Below are 18,986 nucleotides of genomic sequence, written 5' to 3' on the forward strand. Positions count from 1 at the left end.
AGGGATCCATTGTTGAACTTCAATAGTGAGTGGTCCATGTAAGATTTTATCAGTTAGAGCCTATTTTCATTAGGATGGGAATTAAACTTATCCTTGTGAAAACAACCATTTGTTCAGCAAAAAGATAGATTTGTCCATCCAGTTCTGCTCTGGTTGTAAGGCAGAGCTGAACTAGAACTCTTTATCAAGGTCAACAAGAGATGGAGTAGAGGAGAATGGAAACAAAAACACTTTCATTGAACAAATCCAGTGTGAAAACACTGGCTCCTGTAGGTGCAGGATTGCATCCCCTGGTTGGGCTTTGTTCCATCTCTTCTCAGTAAATCAATTTTGATTATTCTGTAAATTTATACCATTAATAAATCAACTTACTTCATATCTTTGTCATCTTCTTTCACTTATGAAACATGGGTACACTTGCTCAACTTGATGACCTTGATCACAGAATGCAGAGATCACAGAATGCAACTTGATCACAGAATGCAGAGTATTTTTTCATGCTGCCTTTAACAAGGATATTTCTTTTGGCCATGAACTTTATCTCATTTTTAATTGAATGTTTTAGTAAGCCACATACAGAAAATGATTTTACCAATTTTGGAACCATTTTCTTTTTGAATAATCACTGGATACACTTGTATGCTTCCATCTGAATTATAGTTGTCTTCTCTGTGTTCCAGCTGATGAATTTGATTCTTCTCTTGGTCTTTTATTTTCTGGTTTGCTCTCTGCATCAATATCACTTATGCAATCCTCTATGCCATCCTTAGATTTTAGCTAAGGATTTTATTATTGACCTTATTCCTTATTATTGACCTTATTCCTTATTATTGACCTTATTCCTTATTATTGACCTTATTCCTTATTATTGACCTTATTCCTTATTCATTATTCCTTATTATTTACCTTATTCATTATTATTGACCTTATTCCTTATTCCTTATTATTGACCTTATTCCTTATTCATTATTATTGACCTTATTCCTTATTCCTTATTATTGACCTTATTAATTATTATTGACCTTATTCCTTATTATTGACCTTATTCCTTATTATTGACCTTATTACTTATTATTGACCTTATTCCTTATTCCTTATTATTGACCTTATTCCTTATTCCTTATTATTGACCTTATTCCTTATTATTGACCTTATTCCTTTTGGGGCAACTCATTTTGAAAAAAAAATCTAAATTCCAGAAGAATTTCAAAGACATAATAATATCTGCAAGTAGATCACACGGTAGCCAGACTTATTCCTGACCCATCATCACTTGGAGATTGAAAATTGTTGTGAAGCCAAAAGGAGACCAAAGTGGACTCAAGAAGGCTTGTCATTCCAAGAAGAAGAAGAATCCAAAGCTTAGAATACTTCTTTAAGTCTATTAAATAGAATTTTCACAAATATTTTGATGTTTTTTTTTTTACCACTTATTAAAACTGATTTCTGCATTTTAGTTATGTAGTTAAAACTAACTTCAAAAGTCCCTATGCTGTGCTATGCTACATAGGAGATTGTGCTGAATTTGGTCATGACTCCCAGTCGAAATATATTTGTCTTTTTTTTTCTTTTTTTTGCTGTTCATTTTTAAGTTTGACTCTGAGGAATGAATTCAGCCCACCTGGGCTTGTCAAGAGGGATGTTACTGGCCAAAACGTTTTGGGGGGTGGGGGTGCAATGGATTTTACTGATGGGATGGTCATTTCCACGGACTGTTTTGTGTAATTTTGCTATTGAAATTACTTCATTTTTTTTTACCAACTGAGACTCATTAGTCTTCCATAGATTTTACATCAATGATTTTCCTCAGTCTATTTACCTAATAAAAAGAATTGAGCCAATAAAATAGTGATGCTTTATTGTTATCATTATTTACTTTTTACCCACACTACACAACAGTATAGTATATGGAGTAACACAAAGAAAAAAATACAATGCAAATCAAAATAGAAATCACATAAAACCATTACAGAGTAACATAAAAATAAAAGGCACTAAAACAAAAGAGAAAAAAAATATAAACGGAGGGAAAAGGAGAAGAAAAAAAAACGCAACTTAAAAAAATCCAATTAAGCAGCAATGTAGAGAAATATAGATGCAACTGAGAGCTTTCTGTGCAGTAATTCAAGTTTAACTGTAATACCAGGGGTAAGAAATTTTCTAATAATAACCCAGTTTTTGTTTCCCAAGATGGAAGAAACAATCTAATAATTAATCTGGATTCTTTTTTGTGCTACTATTTATTTTATTTTACTATTTTACTCGTTTTTTTTTTTACTGCATGGCTGAAAACAAGGGGAGGAATCCCTGTTCATGGATTGTCCATGGATTGTCCTGTTCATGTCCATGCTTTTGCTAGCTGTTTTTCAGAAATAAAAAATCTTATCTGACAACTCTGAACTGTGGCTGAAAGTAGTTTACAGTTACATTTGTAAAATTAAATATGACTCCCTTTCAGACAATAGCACAATTTATGAGTGTTTAGTTCAGAGTTCTTTGTTTTGTTATCTGATTTTTTTTATTTTTTTTTTTTGCTATTGCATAAATATACCCATTAAATTATATGTTAAGCATTGTTACTATAAGACACTGTCTTTACGACACCACCACATTTACAAGTTAATCTATCCCTGTATTCATTATAGCTTATTGAAATCAATGGCAATTGACTTTCATTGCTGACAGCTTGTGAAGTCCATTCTCTGTGAAAGAGAATGGTTTTATTGGCTGTAGTGACAAGAAACAACTGCAATTGATTGAAGTGAGCTATATTGAGTACAGGGTAGGATTACTCTAGACCTGCAATTCCCAACATGAGATGCAGGCTCCTCTGATACAGCATATTTAATATTTTGGTGGGTCATGTGCGCGCCCTTTGGCTGATTATAGTTTAGATCCTTAACTGTGAAAAATACATTTTTGATGTCAATAACATCATATTGATGTCAATGACATCATGATTGATGTCAATGATGTCAAACATTTTTGATGTCAATGACATCATGATTGATGTCAATGATGTCAAACATTTTTGATGTCAATGACATCATATTGATGTCAATGACATCATGATTGTTTTCAATGATGTCAAACATTTTTGATGTCAATGACATCATATTGAAATGCATTTAAAGAGCTGACATGGTTGTATTGAAATGATGTTATACATTATATAAAATGTGTTGAATTCAAACAATATTTTTCATTAGTATGCCTTTAGATGAATACATGTAAGATTTTGACGCAAAATTTAACTATCATGACTCAAAATTGATTGGGGCACTGCTCTGGACTTTGGCTGAAATTAGTTTTACAGGGGTATTGGTGGAACTGGTTTTACAGGGTTTTGCTTAGTTATACAGTGGTATGGGGGAAGTAATTGAAATGTCAATTGAATGTTCTTATGTGCCAACAATGCCTCCAGAGAATCTTTATCTTTTTTTATTGGTCACATTCTATGCAAAATTTTGGGTATTGGATAAAAACAAGTTTTAGCCTAAGTTTTTAGAAGATGTAGGTAAGGCTTGAAAAAGAACCTTTAGACAAGTTAAGGCACCAGTTATTGGCATGCTAAGTTTTCACTGACATTCTTATTGATATGCAGAAAAAATCTTCTGCACAATTAAGGCTGAAGGAACCAATTACTGGCATGGCAGTTACAGCTTAAATGCTGTCGAAAGAAAGTGTTTTGAGCCTCAAACATTATGAGGTTTTTTTTTAAATGTATAAATGTGTTAAAAATTGAAGAAAACAGTTGTGATGCAACTATCTACTCAAATGATTGGACAATACTTGAATAAAAGCTGATTCAAGCCAAAATTGAGCAAAAATATGTGTTTGTGTAAATTAGAACATTTATATTAACTGTCTTCTATACAATCTTCTAAGCCTTGGGAATAGGAAGGAGTAGAGATAGAATTTTGAAAATACCCTCCTAAGGGATAATTTAGGCATTGGTTTTATTTCTTCAAGTTTCATTCACAAAACTAAACTACTTTCCAATTTAACATAAGGTATGACATCTAGAATTTTACCTGATATGCTACATATCACCAGTAGGCAGTTTTTTTTTTTTTTTTTTTTAGTATTCCTTAGTAAAACAGACAAGGGCAGATCCAGGATTTTTTTAGGGAGGGGGTGTGTGTGTGCAAAATATGTTGATTGGATAAACCTGCATTAGGAGCAAGATTAATTAATGCAAACTTGTGTTAATTAAATAAATTACACTACTATAGACTATGTTAGGGGGGCGGGGTGCCCTCTCCCCTCTGGATCTGCCACTGAAAACAAAAGCACCCATGGTCAATGCCAGTTTTTACCCTCAATTAGAGTTAAGCAGAAGGAAGCAGATATATGGCTTGCTGCTAATACAGCAGTAACATCACCCTTCAAAAAATACAGCGGCATTGAATCATAAATTATCTGTTTGAGTTTGACTGCTTCAAAATTTATTTTATTGTTCCAAATATGTTTTAATTTACTGTATTTTTATGTCATATACTTTATTCTAATTTTTCTATTTATTTCTGCTTTATCTATTTTATTTTTGAATATTTAATATTTTTAGGGTAGTTTATTTTATTTTAGAATATATTTATGTTTTACTTTCTATTTATTTCTACTTTATTTCTGTGCCTTAATAACTTTAGTGGGTGATGTAATAGAGGTGTAAAGGCATATTTCAAAGTGCAGGAATTTACTTTCATAGTTTTATTTTTACATCACGTCCTTTACACATCAAAGCATTTGCTGTCTTGTATATTGTATAATATATTGTATAAATTCAAAAAAAAAAAAAAATTCAGGAATTGCTGTCCTTTCTCAGGAACTTCCTCTGTGATGTGTACTAATTAACATCATATCACAGTCTTAGTTTCTGAAAGAGGGTAGTGCATTATCAACTATTTACAATAAAGGCACAAATTTGTAAGTCAACTCAGAGAGAGGGCCTGGGACCATAAATAATGAGTTTGTTGATTATTCCCAAGCCTAACCCAAAGGGATTCACTGTGGACTGCCTGAACTTTGCTTCTGCTTCTTCTGGCAAAAGCCAATTTCGTGCTTTTCTGAACAAATGGCTTTGTGGTTTTGGTTCTAGAATCCCTATGATATGCATCACAGACTCAGAACTAATAGCCTAAATAAGCTTATTATTGTGAATGTTTGCGTTACAATTAAGGCTTTTTGACTTTCCTGGACAATTTGAAAGAAAGTACAAATATAAGGTTATCTAAATGAATGTTTAAATTTTGTTTATAAAGTTAGTTTATATATTTGAACTTCAAAATGCACCCTGAAATCAAATTTAATCCACCCTAAATTTCCCTATACGTGATACCTCCCATAGTATCCTGGGCCCATGGTGAAGGGGGGGGGGGGAGTAGAATGAATAATTGACGGAAAAAGGGCTTTGAGATTGCAATTTCATACTTTCTATATTGCCAATGAAATTTTATTTTCAGTTCCATCTGCTGAAAGCTTATGTTGCCTTCTTATCAAGCTCTTGGCTATTTTTAATTTCGTTTGTTAGCATAATAAAACTGCAATCAATTGGCTGTGAAACTAAAAATCAAAGTGACTGGAAATGACATGCTTGCTGCTATATCTTACATCAAATTTGCAAGGAAAAGGGTGTGTCCCATAGAATCTGGACAGTCATGATGAGTTCAGCTGCCTCCTATTTTGTGATCCACAGTTTTGAGGACCAAATCTTGTCATCTATACACTGTTTTCACCTAGAGCAGACATCTGATACTACTACTAACAACTCACAGCAGCACCTAGTCGCCTGATGCCAACACAGCTAAACATGCTCCTCCTCCATCCCAATTTATTCAAAGCCTCCCTCTTTTCACCCTCCCAGGAAGTTCCCATTTGCTTTAAATCTTTCTTTATGATGTCCTCCCATCCCAGACGAGGACAACCTGCTTTCCGTGTAGTCTTAGATGGTTGGATGAAAAGGAAAATCTTTGGCAAGCTGTCATCCTTCATCCACACAATGTGCCCTAGCCATCTCAACCTTTCTTTCATTTTTAGCCATAGAAAGCGGGATTGAACCACATTTTTTGTACAACCTACTGTTTGAAATATGGTCAGTCAGCCAGGTACCCAGAACAATCTGTAGGCAATTTCTCTGGAAAATATCTTGCAAATCTTCATCTGCTTTTTGGAGCGCCCATGCTTCAGAGCCATATTTGACCACTGTCATCGCTGTAGCTTCAAGTATTCTAATCTTGGTTTGCAGATTTATCTTTCTATTCTTCCAAACTTTTTTTTTAACTGTGAAAAAACACCCTGAGCCTTGGCTATTCTATTTTTAACACCTTCACTGCTCCCACTGTCTGCTAATAATTAATAAATAAAACTTCTTCCACAAAATAAGTTTTTCAAAGAAAAGTATAGAACTCCATTAAACCAAAAATGAGCAAAAATAAAATCAAATAATCTGCAAAGCATGAAACTACCACAAATCAGAATAAATAAATAAATGAAACACTCAAAACAAGCAGAAATTAACATGAGTTGGGCTCAAAACCCCTAAGTAAGCCTTCCCAAGGCCAGAACATAATTTGCACTTTATCTCTAAACTTTAATTGAATGTGTTTTGGGAAATGGTGGGCATGAGAGAGGGGTTAATTACTCTCCACGCACTTTTGACTATTAAGAAGGGCACTAACCCTTTCAATTTCCAATCAAATGAGCCCGTTTTGAAATTTCTACAACAACCTTCTATATAAACCTTATATGCCCCCAGGGCATAACTTACAACCCTTGCACAAATGTCTCTGAGGGGGTTATCATCCTAAAAGACCTAATTTCCAGAACTTTCTACTATGTAGAACAATATGATATCTCAAAATTTTGATTGGATAGGTTTTGGGAAACGGTGGGCATAAGAGGGGGTTTAGTTGCTCTTCAATCGCTTTTGACTATTAAAAAGGGCACTAGCCCTTTCAATTTCCAATTGAATGAGCCCTTTTTGAAGTTTCTACAACACTGCTTTCTATAAAAACCTTATATGTTCCTATGGCATAACTTACAGCCCTTGCCCCGAGGGCTGTGGGGGGGGGGGTCTCATCCTAAAGACCTAATTTCCAAAACTTTCAACTATGTTGAATAAAATGGCTATCTAAAAATTTTGATTGGATGTCTTTGGGGAAAAGGTGGTCGTGAGGGTTAGTTGCCTTCAAATCACTTTCGACTATTAAAAAGGGCACTAGCCCTTTGAATTTCAAATCGAGTGAGCATTTTTTCAATTTTCTGTGACAAACACTTCAATAAAAACCTTATTTGACCTCAGGGTATAACTTACAACCTCTCCACTGAAGACTGTTTGGGGATTGTCCTGCTCAAAGGTATAATTTCCTGAATTTTCAACTGTGTGGAACAAAATGGCTATCTCAAAATTTTGATTGAATGTGTTTGAGGAAATGGTGGGCGTGGAAGGGGTGTTAGTTGCCTTCCAATCACTTTCGATTATTAAAAAGGGAACTATCCATTTCAATTTCCAATCAAATGAGCCCTTTTTGAAGAGTACAACAACCCTTTCTATAAAAACTTTATATGCCCCCAGGGCATAACTTACAACCCTTGCCCTGAGGGCTGTGGGGGGTTGTCATCCTCAAAGACCTAATTTCCAGAACTTTCAAATACGTTGAACAAAATGGTGTTGAATCTTAAAATTTTGATTGGATCTGTGTGGGGAAAAGGTGGGCGTGAGAGGGGGGTTAGTTGCCTTTTAATCACTTTTGACTATTATAAAGGGCACTAGCCCTTTGAATTTCCAATCATTTGAGCCTTTTTTGAAGTTTCTACAACAATGCTTTCTATAAAAACTTTATATGCCCCCAGGTTACAGGTTACAACCCTTGCTCTTGTCGACGCTGTTGCTCCAGGTATGTACTTTACTTTTATCTTTTAAGTATGGTGAATGAAAAGGACGTATCGTTGATAATATCCAAGAGGGGGGGGGGGGACTTCAGAAAATATTTTTGAGCAGATTATTGAAATCCTTTTGGTAACAGCCACCCTTCAGTGGTGCTTCTAGGGCCGTATATGGGATTTGGGGGATAGAAGGGGGTCACACCTTTTTCCCACACAGATCCAATCAAAATTTTGAGAGAGCCATTTTGTTCAACGTACTTGGGGCATAAAAAGAGTTTGGCCCAGGTTACAACCCTTGCCCTGAGAGCTATGGGGGAGTGGCCTCCTCAAAAACATAATTTCTGTCTAGAAATCAACTATGCTGAAAAAAATGGCTATCTCAAAATTTTGATTGGATGTGTTTGGGGAAATGATGGTCGCAGAAGGGGTGTTACTTGCCTTATAATCACTTTCGACTATTAAAAAGGGCACAAGTCACTCCAATTTCCAATTGAATGAGCCCTTTTCAAAGTACTATGACAACTTTTTTGATACAAAGTGCCCTAGTTTAAAGGAAAAAAAAATTAATAAATAATACATTGTGCCAACATCGTTCTTATATCCCCCCAGGGCATAACTTAAAACCCTTGCCCCTAGGGTTTTAGGGGAGTTTCCTCCTCAAAAACATATTTTCTACCTGGAAATCAACTACGCTGAACAAAATGGATATCTCAAAATTTTGATTGGATGTGTTTGGGGAAATGATGGTCGCAGAAGGGGTGTTACTTGCCTTACAATCACTTTCGACTATTAAAAAGGGCACAAGTCACTCCAATTTCCAATTGAATGAGCCCTTTTCAAAGTACTATGACAACTTTTTTGATACAAAGTGCCCTAGTTTAAAGGAAAAAAAATTAATAAATAATACATTGTGCCAACATCGTTCTTATATCCCCCCAGGGCATAACTTAAAACCCTTGCCCCTAGGGTTTTAGGGGAGTTTCCTCCTCAAAAACATATTTTCTACCTGGAAATCAACTACGCTGAAGAAAATGGATATCTCAAAATTTTGATTGGATGTGTTTGTGGAAATAGTGGTTGTGGAAGGGGTGTTAGTTGCCTTCCAACAACTTTCGACTATTAAAAAGGGCACAAGCCACTCCAATTTCCAATCAAATGCGCCCTTTTCGAAGTTTCTACAACAACTTCTTTGATGCGAAGTGCCCTGGTCTAAAGGAAAAAAAATAATAAATAACACATTGTGCCAACATCGCTCTTTACTTAGGCAGCGCGATTGCGCTGCCTATGATACTACCAAGGTAAGTGAAGCTGCCCACCTGATCAATCTTTTTGTTACCCAACGTCACCTTTTCATCTTCACTTATTCCTAGCCTTAGTGACTTAGTCTTCTTAACATTAGTTTTCAAACCTATTCTAGTATCCTGAACTCACAAAACCCCTGAAAGTTCATTCATTTTACTCACACTTTTATCTAGGATGCTTAAATCATCAGCATAATCAAGATCAGGAGTGTTTTTTCTCCCATTTGATTCCATGGTCTCCCATTGCCTTTTCTGTGCTTCTAAGTCTGCAAACCAAGATTAGAATATTAGAAGCTACAGTGATGACAGTGGTCAAATATGGCTCTGAAGCATGGGCGCTCCAAAAAGCGGATGAAGATTTGCTAGATGTTTTCCAGAGAAATTGCTTAAGGATTGTTCTGGGTACCCGGCTGACTGACTGTATTTCAAAAAATGGGCTATACGAAAAATGTGGTTCAATACCGCTCTCTAGGGCTATAATAAAGGAGAGGTTGAGGTGGCTAGGGCACGTTCTGCGGATGAAGGATGGCAAATTGCCAAAGATTGTTCTTTTCAGCCAACCGTCTAGGGCTAAACGGAAAGCAGGTCTCCTCATCTGGGGTGGGAGCACGTCATAAAGAAAGATCTAAGGGAAATGAGAACTTCATTGGCGGGCGTAAAAAGGGAGGCTTGAATAGATTGGGATGGAGGAAGAGCGTGAGTAGCTGTGTTGGCCTCTGGCAGCTTGGTGCTGCGGTGAGTTGTTAGTAGTAGTAGTAGTAAAGACAAAGTCTGTCAAAATGATCCATATAAAGGGGGATAGAATACAACCCTGCTTAACTCCTGATTTAATACAAAACCAGCTGCTAACCTCACTTCCTTCCTAACCACAACAGTGTTATTCTCGTACATAGCACTAATCACTTCAATATATTTGTCTTGTGTACCATTCAGGGATAAGATCTCTGTTAAAGCTTTTATCAACATAATCGAACGCTTGCTCATAATCTATAAAACTGAGGACCAAAGGTGTTTGACAACTCTGACGCTTTTCAATTATTAACCTAAGAGTGAGTCTCAGAGGATGGAAACAAAAACGCTTTCATTGAACAAATCCAGTGTGAACTCCTGGCTCCTGTGAGTGCAGGATTGCATCCCCCGGTTGGGGTTTGTTCCAGCTTCCTTCCTTCATATCTTTGTCATCTAAACAATCTGCTACACAAATCAAACCATTTCTTTCACTTATGAAACATGGGCACAATAGCTTCAACCTGATGACCCTTCACAGAATGCAGAGTATTTTTTCATGCTGCCTTTAACTAGGATATTTCCTTTGGCAATGAACTTTATCATATTTTTCGTTGAAAGTTTTAGTAAGCCACATACAGAGAATGATTTTACCAATTTTGGAACCATCTTCCTTTTGAATAAACTGGATAATCACTGGATACACTTGTATGCTTCCATCTGAATTATAGTTGTCTTCTCTGTGTTCCAGCTGATGAATTTGATTCTTCTCTTGGTCTTTTATTTTCTGGTTTACTCTCTGCATCAATATCACTTGTGTAGTCCTCTATACCATCCTTAGATTTTAGCTAAGGATTTTATTATTGACATTATTCCTTTTGGGAATTTTATTATTGACCTTATTCCTTTTTTATTATTGACCTTATTCCTTTTGGGAATTTTATTATTGTCCTTATTCCTTTTTTATTATTGACCTTATTCCTTTTGGGAATTTTATTATTGACCTTATTCCCTTTTTATTATTGACCTTATTCCTTTTGGGAATTTTATTATTGACCTTATTCCTTTTTTATTATTGACCTTATTCCTTTTGGTAATTTTATTATTGACCTTATTCCTTTTTTATTATTGACCTTATTCCTTTTGGGAATTTTATTATTGACCTTATTCCCTTTTTATTATTGACCTTATTCCTTTTGGGAATTTTATTATTGACCTTATTCCTTTTTTATTATTGACCTTATTCCTTTTGGGAATTTTATTATTGACCTTATTCCTTTTTTATTATTGACCTTATTCCTTTTGGGAATTTTATTATTGACCTTATTCCTTTTTTATTATTGATCTTATTCCTTTTGGGGCAACTCATTTTGAAAAAAGAATCTAAATTCCAGAAGAATTCCGAAGACACAATAATATCTGCAAGTAGATGATACAGATGGTAGCAAGACTTATTCCTGACCCATCATCACCTGGAAATTGAAAATTGTTGTGAAGCCAAAAGGAGATCAAAGTGGACTCCAGAAGGCTTGGCATTCCAAGAAGAAGGAGAATTCAAAGCTTAGAATACTTCTTTGAGTCTATTAAATACAATTTTCACAAATATTTTGATTTTTTTTTTTTTACCACATACTGAAACCGATTTCTGCAGTTTAGTTATGTAATTAAAACTAACTTCAAAAGTCCCTATGCTATGCCACGCTACATAGGGTATTGTGCTGAATTTGGTCATGACTCCCTCTCTTAATGTAATTGCCTTTTTTTTTTTTTTTGCTGTTCATTTTTAAGTTTGACTCTCATGAATGAATTCAGCCCACCTGGGCTTGTCATCAGAGATGTTGCTAGCCAAAATATTGGGGGGGGGGCAACGGATTTTACTGACTGATTTGTGGGATGTCAGAGAGTGAGTCCCAGAACGGAGCCACTCAGTTCTAATGGACCTATTGATGGCTCAATTCAATTTCCAAGTTCTAATGGACCTGTTGATGGCTTCATTTCCAAAATGGTTTTTGAGAGGTTGCCCTACTTCCGGAGCCTAGACACAATTAATGCATCATGAATTTCAGAGGGTAATAATGAGAGGGGGTCTTCATTTTTTGTAAGGATGATAGGTTCATCCATTCAGTGCTCTCTGTTGCCCTTCTTTAGGCTGTCAGATTTCAAAGCACCCTTGTATAAGTAGGTATTATTTGTAAGCTGGCTAGTAGAGCCTGCTTGGCATTTGCAATTAAGAGAAAGCTGTCAGATTGCTTGTGGAAAGTGATTTTGGCTTTGAGGTTTGACTATTGATTTTGTCTACTTTGACCCTCCTGATTTGAATTATCCTATTGATTATCCCTGTGAGTTATCGTTTTTGGAAATAAATGCCAGATATGCTCTTTAAACATTACAACATCAATATGGTCAGGCTATTGAATTACAATTTGACTTAACTTCAGTCAACATTTTTAGACTTGAGATTTACTGTAATGATAAACAAGCTTCTTTTTTTTTTTTTTTTTTTTTTTTTTTTTTTTTTTTTTTTTTTTTTTTTTTTTTGTAGAGAAGAACTGATTTGACAGATTTAACTTTTGACCCTTCTTACCAGATTGCAATTTTAAAAAGGCGAGGCTATTTGTCCCTCCAGAAAATAGGAATAATAATGGTTATTATTAAGCCGTGATAGCCGCAAATAATGGCTATTTAATGGCCATAATAATTTACACTATAGTCTAATTACCTCTTAACAGTTATTGAAGTTTGGTCCCCTCAGATTACTATTTGGGGAACATATTTGAACACCCTATTGTACCCAAAGGATTCATTGTAATAGTGGTTGACCCTACTAAGGGACTCAACTGCATGTGCTGGAATTTTTTTTTAATGAGACAGATGGAGGATACAAATTCAGCAAAGCAGGAAAATATGTGTGGAAAACGGGAAGAAAGTAAATAAAAATCAATAATTCAAAGAGGCTGCTGTTAGCACCCACCCCTTGCACACTCATTATTATTGCTATGGGCGGAATCACAAAACTGACTTGAGGGTTTGGCCACGAAATCTATTGCCTCCAGTCTCCCAAAAAATATATATAGTACCAATAACTGTTGGCTTGTTGGAGTCCCCTTGGGTCTAGTATTTTGAGATGGGGTTTGTGTGTCTATTTTTCCCCTATTTTTAGATCAGACGTCCTAGGTAGTTCCAAGTTGTGCATGATTTTCACCTACCCTGAGAATCCCACCTGTCAGCTCAGGCAGGCAACACTTGTCCCTCAAACGGAAGGAGAGCATCACCCATACCTCACCACCCATCAGCAGCAAGTAGTACTGATTCTTGGAACTGATACTAACAAGAGAATTTCTCTCGTTCATCTTGAATTGATTCTGAAGGGATTTGTTCTTATGTCATAGTTAGTGCATCATATGCCTGGTAGGATTGGCCCTCTGGGCATGATCTAGACACCCATTAGCGACTTCAGTCCTCTGAATCTTGGCTGGGTGTTCTGCAAAAAAAATCCTCCCTCGTGATCAGCCGCTTGGTAGGATGGCTGGATGGTGACTGAAATTAACAGTAGTAGTTCTATTTGTTATTACTATTCTTAGGGACATTTATAAGAGGGTTGTCACAAATACTCTGCCCAGTAAACTTGCCTGATTGGATTTTTTTTTCTGTTATCCATTCACATGTTATTGGTAGGAACAAAGTCTCTGTGTAGGGGTAATCTTCCTCAAGATTGATCAGAAAAGTTAAGGGAGAAGTGGGTACATTGGGACAAGGGTACGTTGAGACATGTGTACTTCCGACAGAAAATATGGGGTAAAAAAAGTTGTGTAGGCGCATCGCGTTTGCCATCTATTGCTCAGACCGTGGACGAAAAATAGTGGTTCTTAGATGAATTTTTTTCAAAGTATTGAGGTGAGAAGTTTTTCTGTGTATTTTGAGAAAAAAAAATTGTGTGCGAGATATTGAAGTAATATAAGGTAAGCTAAGTTGGGGAAAAGTATTAGTTCATTTGGAATTGATCAATTTCTGGGCTTTTTGTTGGTATATTCTTCAATATGGCCGCTCACCATCTACTGGTAGAGAAGCATATTTTTTTTTTCTAGAACAGTGCCTATAGGGTACTCTGGGACATTTGGTCCAGGGTACCTTAGGACACGTCCAGTACATTGTGTCCCAGGGTACCCAAATGCTTACGAGCTGCTAGTAATCCTTAAGGAGTGGGAAGGGGGGATGCTAAATTAAATTAGGAGCTTAAGGAGGAAGATAGACACATTGGCTATATGGATGATGTATTTAATGTGGATATCCCACTTTAAATTTGAAGAAATTGTAACGCCAAGTAATTTTAAGGAGGATACAGAAATTTCAGGAGGGATAGGATTAAGAAATCCGGGCGAGGATTTGAGGAAACAAATCGACATTATCAAGGCCTCTTCTCTTTCACTGGGGAACACAAACTTCCAAGATAGGAGTTGCCTTTTCAGGAAGTCGACAAAGTAACCATCACCTAGCTCCTCTAGGACCTCATCAGTATAAACTTTCGAACCCTTCTTGTCTTTTTACTCCACCAACAAAATCTCTAGGTTTTATCATATTTGTTATGTTTTGCTCTATAGCAACCCTTAGGTCTTCAGATCCGAAACATTCTTCCGAGTTATCGTCACATACAACATCCTGCTCCTCTTCGTTAAGTATTTTTTTGGTCATGCCTTCCTTGTTGCTGGTGTTTTGGCTTGTGGCATAACGCTTTTTCTCTTTCAATTTTGACTCCTTCCTTTCTTTTTTCTGTCTGTTTCAGTTTCTGCCGCATGAATAGCATCTTTCACGGGTGTAGATGTAAGTGCCTTTGACTGAACAGGTTTTCTGCCTCCCTTCCGATTTGCAGCTTCTCTCTTTGGTAGTGGAGCTATATCTTCTGGTTGAACAAGCAAGGACCAGGATAAATTTTGAAATTGGCGAGGCAAGTCACCCACGACTCCATCAGTCTCTGGCAAATCACTCTCACATGCAATCGACTTTTCCTCTGATGTAGGAGGAGGTTCTCCGCTTGTAGTCTGCTGAACTAGGAGAAAATCACTCTCTTGCCAGACATCAGTGTTAAAAGGGAAGCTACCAGGCTGCGAAATCCCATTGACAATGTTTGCAGGGGCGAGGGCTTTTGGGAAAGACTCTTCAAGCAACTGACTTATTTCGTACTCAGTCACTGCTCTGCCAGGGTGAGATCTCAGCCACTTCTCAATTGCTTGACAATTCCAACTGAACTAATGCTTTTCCCCAAATGACGATGTTCCATCCTGCAAAATGGGATGAAGATGAAGACTAGTTGAAAGGTTTTCTTCAAAGACATCCCTCTATCTCACTTAGCCGACCAGAGCCTACCAGTATTCATAGAAACCTAGGGTTCAATTGCCAGGCTGTTGATGTATTTTACAACAACCTTCGTGAGCTGTACTCGAAGTTCAAGTTTCTTGTTAGTCGTATTGTCAACATGGATGAAACAGGGCTCACAAATGTCCAAACAAAGCGCCAAAAAGTGCTGAGTCCCAGGGGTGGCAAACAACTTGGCTGGGCTACTTCACAGGAAAGGGGGAAGCTGTTAACAATGGTTGAAACAGTGAATGCAATGGGCGGATTCATTCCAGCTTTCTTGATCTTCCCGCGGGCTCATTTTGTTCTCATGCTTCTGGATGGAGCTCACCCCAGAACTGCTGCTGTTGCAAGTGGTAAGCCTTGTAGTGCCTGGATGACAAAGGACTTGTTCATGTAGTACTTAGAGCATTTCATTTCTCATGTGGATACATCCCCTATTGAGCCTGTCTTACTTCTGATGGATAACCATGATAGCCACACAAGTTTTGATGCAGTGTCGTATGCTAAGGAAGTAGGAATACATCTACTTACCTTTACACCACATACATCTTGAAAACTACAACCTCATGGCCCTATAAAAATTACTGGTGTCAAGCAATTGAGAAGTGGCTGAGATCTCATTCAAGTGAATGAAAAGAGGCATTTGTGGATGCTTGAGAGGTCAAATTGCGTCTTTTAGTTCCTAGGCTCTATGTTGGGACTGAACACGTTTCAAAGACGATCATTTGTTAGATTGATCTGTCTACATATGCGGTTGAATGAGATAAACTGGCAAAATTATGTTGCTGTAGTGCTTACCTTTGTGACTTGAAACTGAAAAGTTTTTACATGTTTTGTATTTTACTTAATAACTGAAAAAAAATTTGTATCTACAACTGTGTCCCAGAGTACCATGCAACTGTCCCATAGTACCCAGCTCGTGGGTACTATGGGACAAAACTAGTGCATTCAGAAAACAAACGGGCTCAACCTCTGTTATAAACATTAAAAAATGAAAAAAAAAATTATACTAAATTGATGAATGATTAGGCTACTGAGACCCGGTTGATTCAGTAAAATCGGGGCACAAATGCCAGAGATATACATCTTGAAGCTGAACATGTCCCAGGGTACCCACTTCTCCCCTACTGCTCCTGAAAAAAATTCTGATCCTCCTTAAAGGCAGTACCTATTTGCATCTAGGAATGGAAATATTCTATATCCCTTGTTGGTGGATCTTCAATAGACTCTCATAATCCTTCGTATCGAAGGAGTTGTCGTAGGAACTTCGAAAAGGGCTCATTCGATTGAAGATAGAAAGGGCTAATGCCCTTTTTAATAATCGGGAGTGATTTGAGGGCTACTAATCCCTATCTCATAATCCTTAGGATGGATGTGCATGTTTATAAATTATAAGAGGGGCAGCCATGAGGTCAGGGCTCAGAGAGTTCGAAAATAGTTTGTTCGAATAAAAGTTCGAATAGGGATAAATCCTTTATTAGACAGTGACAATAGCAATCACAAAATATACTGGGTATTTTGGTCACAGATACAGTGACTGTACTCAGCAAAAATGCTTTTGCTGATGATGGTCAAAAATTAGAATTTTTGCTGATGACGGTCACTTTACATGTGACTGAAATATCCAGAATATTTTGTGGTTGTTATTGTCACTGTCTAATAAAAGGATTTATAATTACTTGAACTTTTATTTATCGTCATGGAAGGCAGTGTGGTCTTTGAAATTACCTATGTCATATTTGTCCAAGATCCAAATGCAGTGATGTGTTAGAACAGACATTAATTGACCTATATTTTACATCTCCTGAGTGCCCTAATTTGAATGGTTAAGTAAGATGCTGGTCTAAACTATGATTAGGGTTGGTATCCTGAACCATAGGATTGCAGATGCTTGTTTACATGAAGAGGTGTAGTAGAAAATCTACCTGAGGTTGTCTAAGGTCTATCTGTAAAATTGCGAAAATAAGCAAAATTTGGATAAACATCTAGCTAATAGAACATTTAAATAGAATCTTGCAAAGCTTCAGGTCATCCCCAAAGTGTATACCCATTAAGTTTTTAATTTAAATATTTGTAACTATTACCCATATGTAAATGGTTTCTGCTAATTTGGGTCTTCCCATTTTCAAAATTGAAGATCTGCTAAAAAAAAAAAAAAATGGGTTGAACAGATTGGGATGGAGGAGAAGCGTGTGTAGCCGTGTTGGCCTCAGGTGGCTCGGTGCTGCAGCGAGTTGTTAGTAGTAGTATTAGTAGTCAGTCTAAAAGTAGGGATTGACCGTTACAATTTCAATATAGACCAACATATTATTTTTAATTATTTACTAAACATAAAAATATGGTTTGGCATTCTAACTGTTTTTTTTTTCATTGGTTATAAATTATTTCTAGCATAGATTCTGTGTCCAAGTGAGGTGATGTTTAATTTTCATTTTTTATTTAACAGAGAAGCTGAAGGTGTTCCAAGCACTGCAATACGAGAAATCGCAGTATTGAGGGAGCTGAAACATGTTAATGTTGTTAGGCTACTTGATGTCGTCCATGCAGATCAGAGGATATATATGGTATTTGAATACCTCACACAAGATCTAAAAAAACTACTTGATTCTAATCCAAAAGGACTACCTGTGCCACTTGTTAAGGTAAGCAAAACCATTATGTGTGGTGGCACATCTGTGCATCCTTACTTACACCCTTACCTACCCGGGGGAGGTAACCACTGTTAAAGATAGCCAATCTAAAATTCATCTTAGTCACTACTATCTCCATCAGCTATCTCTACAGGGGCAGATAATGCTATGACTGATACCTTGCACTTTTTAGTCATAAAATGAGTGATTAATATTCTATTGTTGTGTGTACAGGCAAAAGTATATTTTGTGTAGCCATAGGCTACCACTAGTTGCAGGAAGGTGCTGTCAAGTGCCACTTTTTAAGGTAAGCTAAACCTTTGTGTGGTGGTACATGCATAGCTTTGTGTGCTTGTGGGCTACACTTACCTGCAGGCAGGTGTAGCTACTGTTAAGGCCTGTTTTTTTTTTTTTTTTGCTTTTTAAGACCAATGGAATACGCCTGATTGTTGCTGAATTATGTAACGACGTATACTTGCAGTTAGAAGACAAGCGACCGCGAGAATCGCATATATACGAGCCTGTCGTGTGCTGAGTAGCATGGACCAGAAGTCTGATCTCTTGGTTCTATAAAAGCAAAGATTTGAAAAATAAAGGAGGAAACTGAAGTTTTTCTCCCACTAACGTTCTCTAGCATTACGCGGCAAAATTATAAAAACTATTTGTAGATTGACAGGTGCCATAATCCATATTTAAGGTACAGATCATATGATCTTGATGTTTAACTGCCCTCAACCTGATTTGTGGAATTTGTTTAGGAAACTAATTAATTAATATGTTTTATTATTTTTCAGAGCTATACATGGCAAATATTAAATGGTTTGTCGTATTGTCACCGCCACAGAGTTCTGCATCGGGATTTGAAGCCTCAAAATATATTAATAGATACTGAAGGTGGCGTCAAATTGGCTGATTTTGGCCTAGCTCGAGTCTTTGCCTTCCCTTTCAGAACTTATACTCATGAAGTAATAACCTTGTGGTATAAAGGACCAGAAATTTTGCTTGGAGCTAAAATTTATACAATGGCCGTGGATTTGTGGAGTGTTGGATGCATATTTGCTGAAATGGTTAGTTTTCTTTTTCTGGTCTGTAA

At 36.7% G+C, this 18,986-nt stretch overlaps 1 protein-coding gene across 1 annotated transcript in view; it reads left to right on the forward strand.

The window, feature by feature from the left end:
* The window catches only part of LOC148943081 (cyclin-dependent kinase 2-like), a 36,035-nt gene that overhangs the window by 4,213 nt on the left and 12,836 nt on the right, over positions 1-18,986 (forward strand). The window contains exons 2-3 of the mRNA XM_089102632.1: positions 17,710-17,905; positions 18,688-18,960. Coding sequence (XP_088958758.1) covers positions 17,710-17,905; positions 18,688-18,960 — 469 coding nt within the window. The remainder of the gene's footprint in view (positions 1-17,709; positions 17,906-18,687; positions 18,961-18,986) is intronic.

The sequence above is a fragment of the Artemia sp. Qi Xiang Cuo genome, chromosome 16 (assembly GCF_049724085.1).
Source record: "Artemia sp. Qi Xiang Cuo chromosome 16, ASM4972408v1, whole genome shotgun sequence".
NCBI classification, from domain to species: Eukaryota; Metazoa; Arthropoda; class Branchiopoda; order Anostraca; family Artemiidae; genus Artemia; species Artemia sp. Qi Xiang Cuo.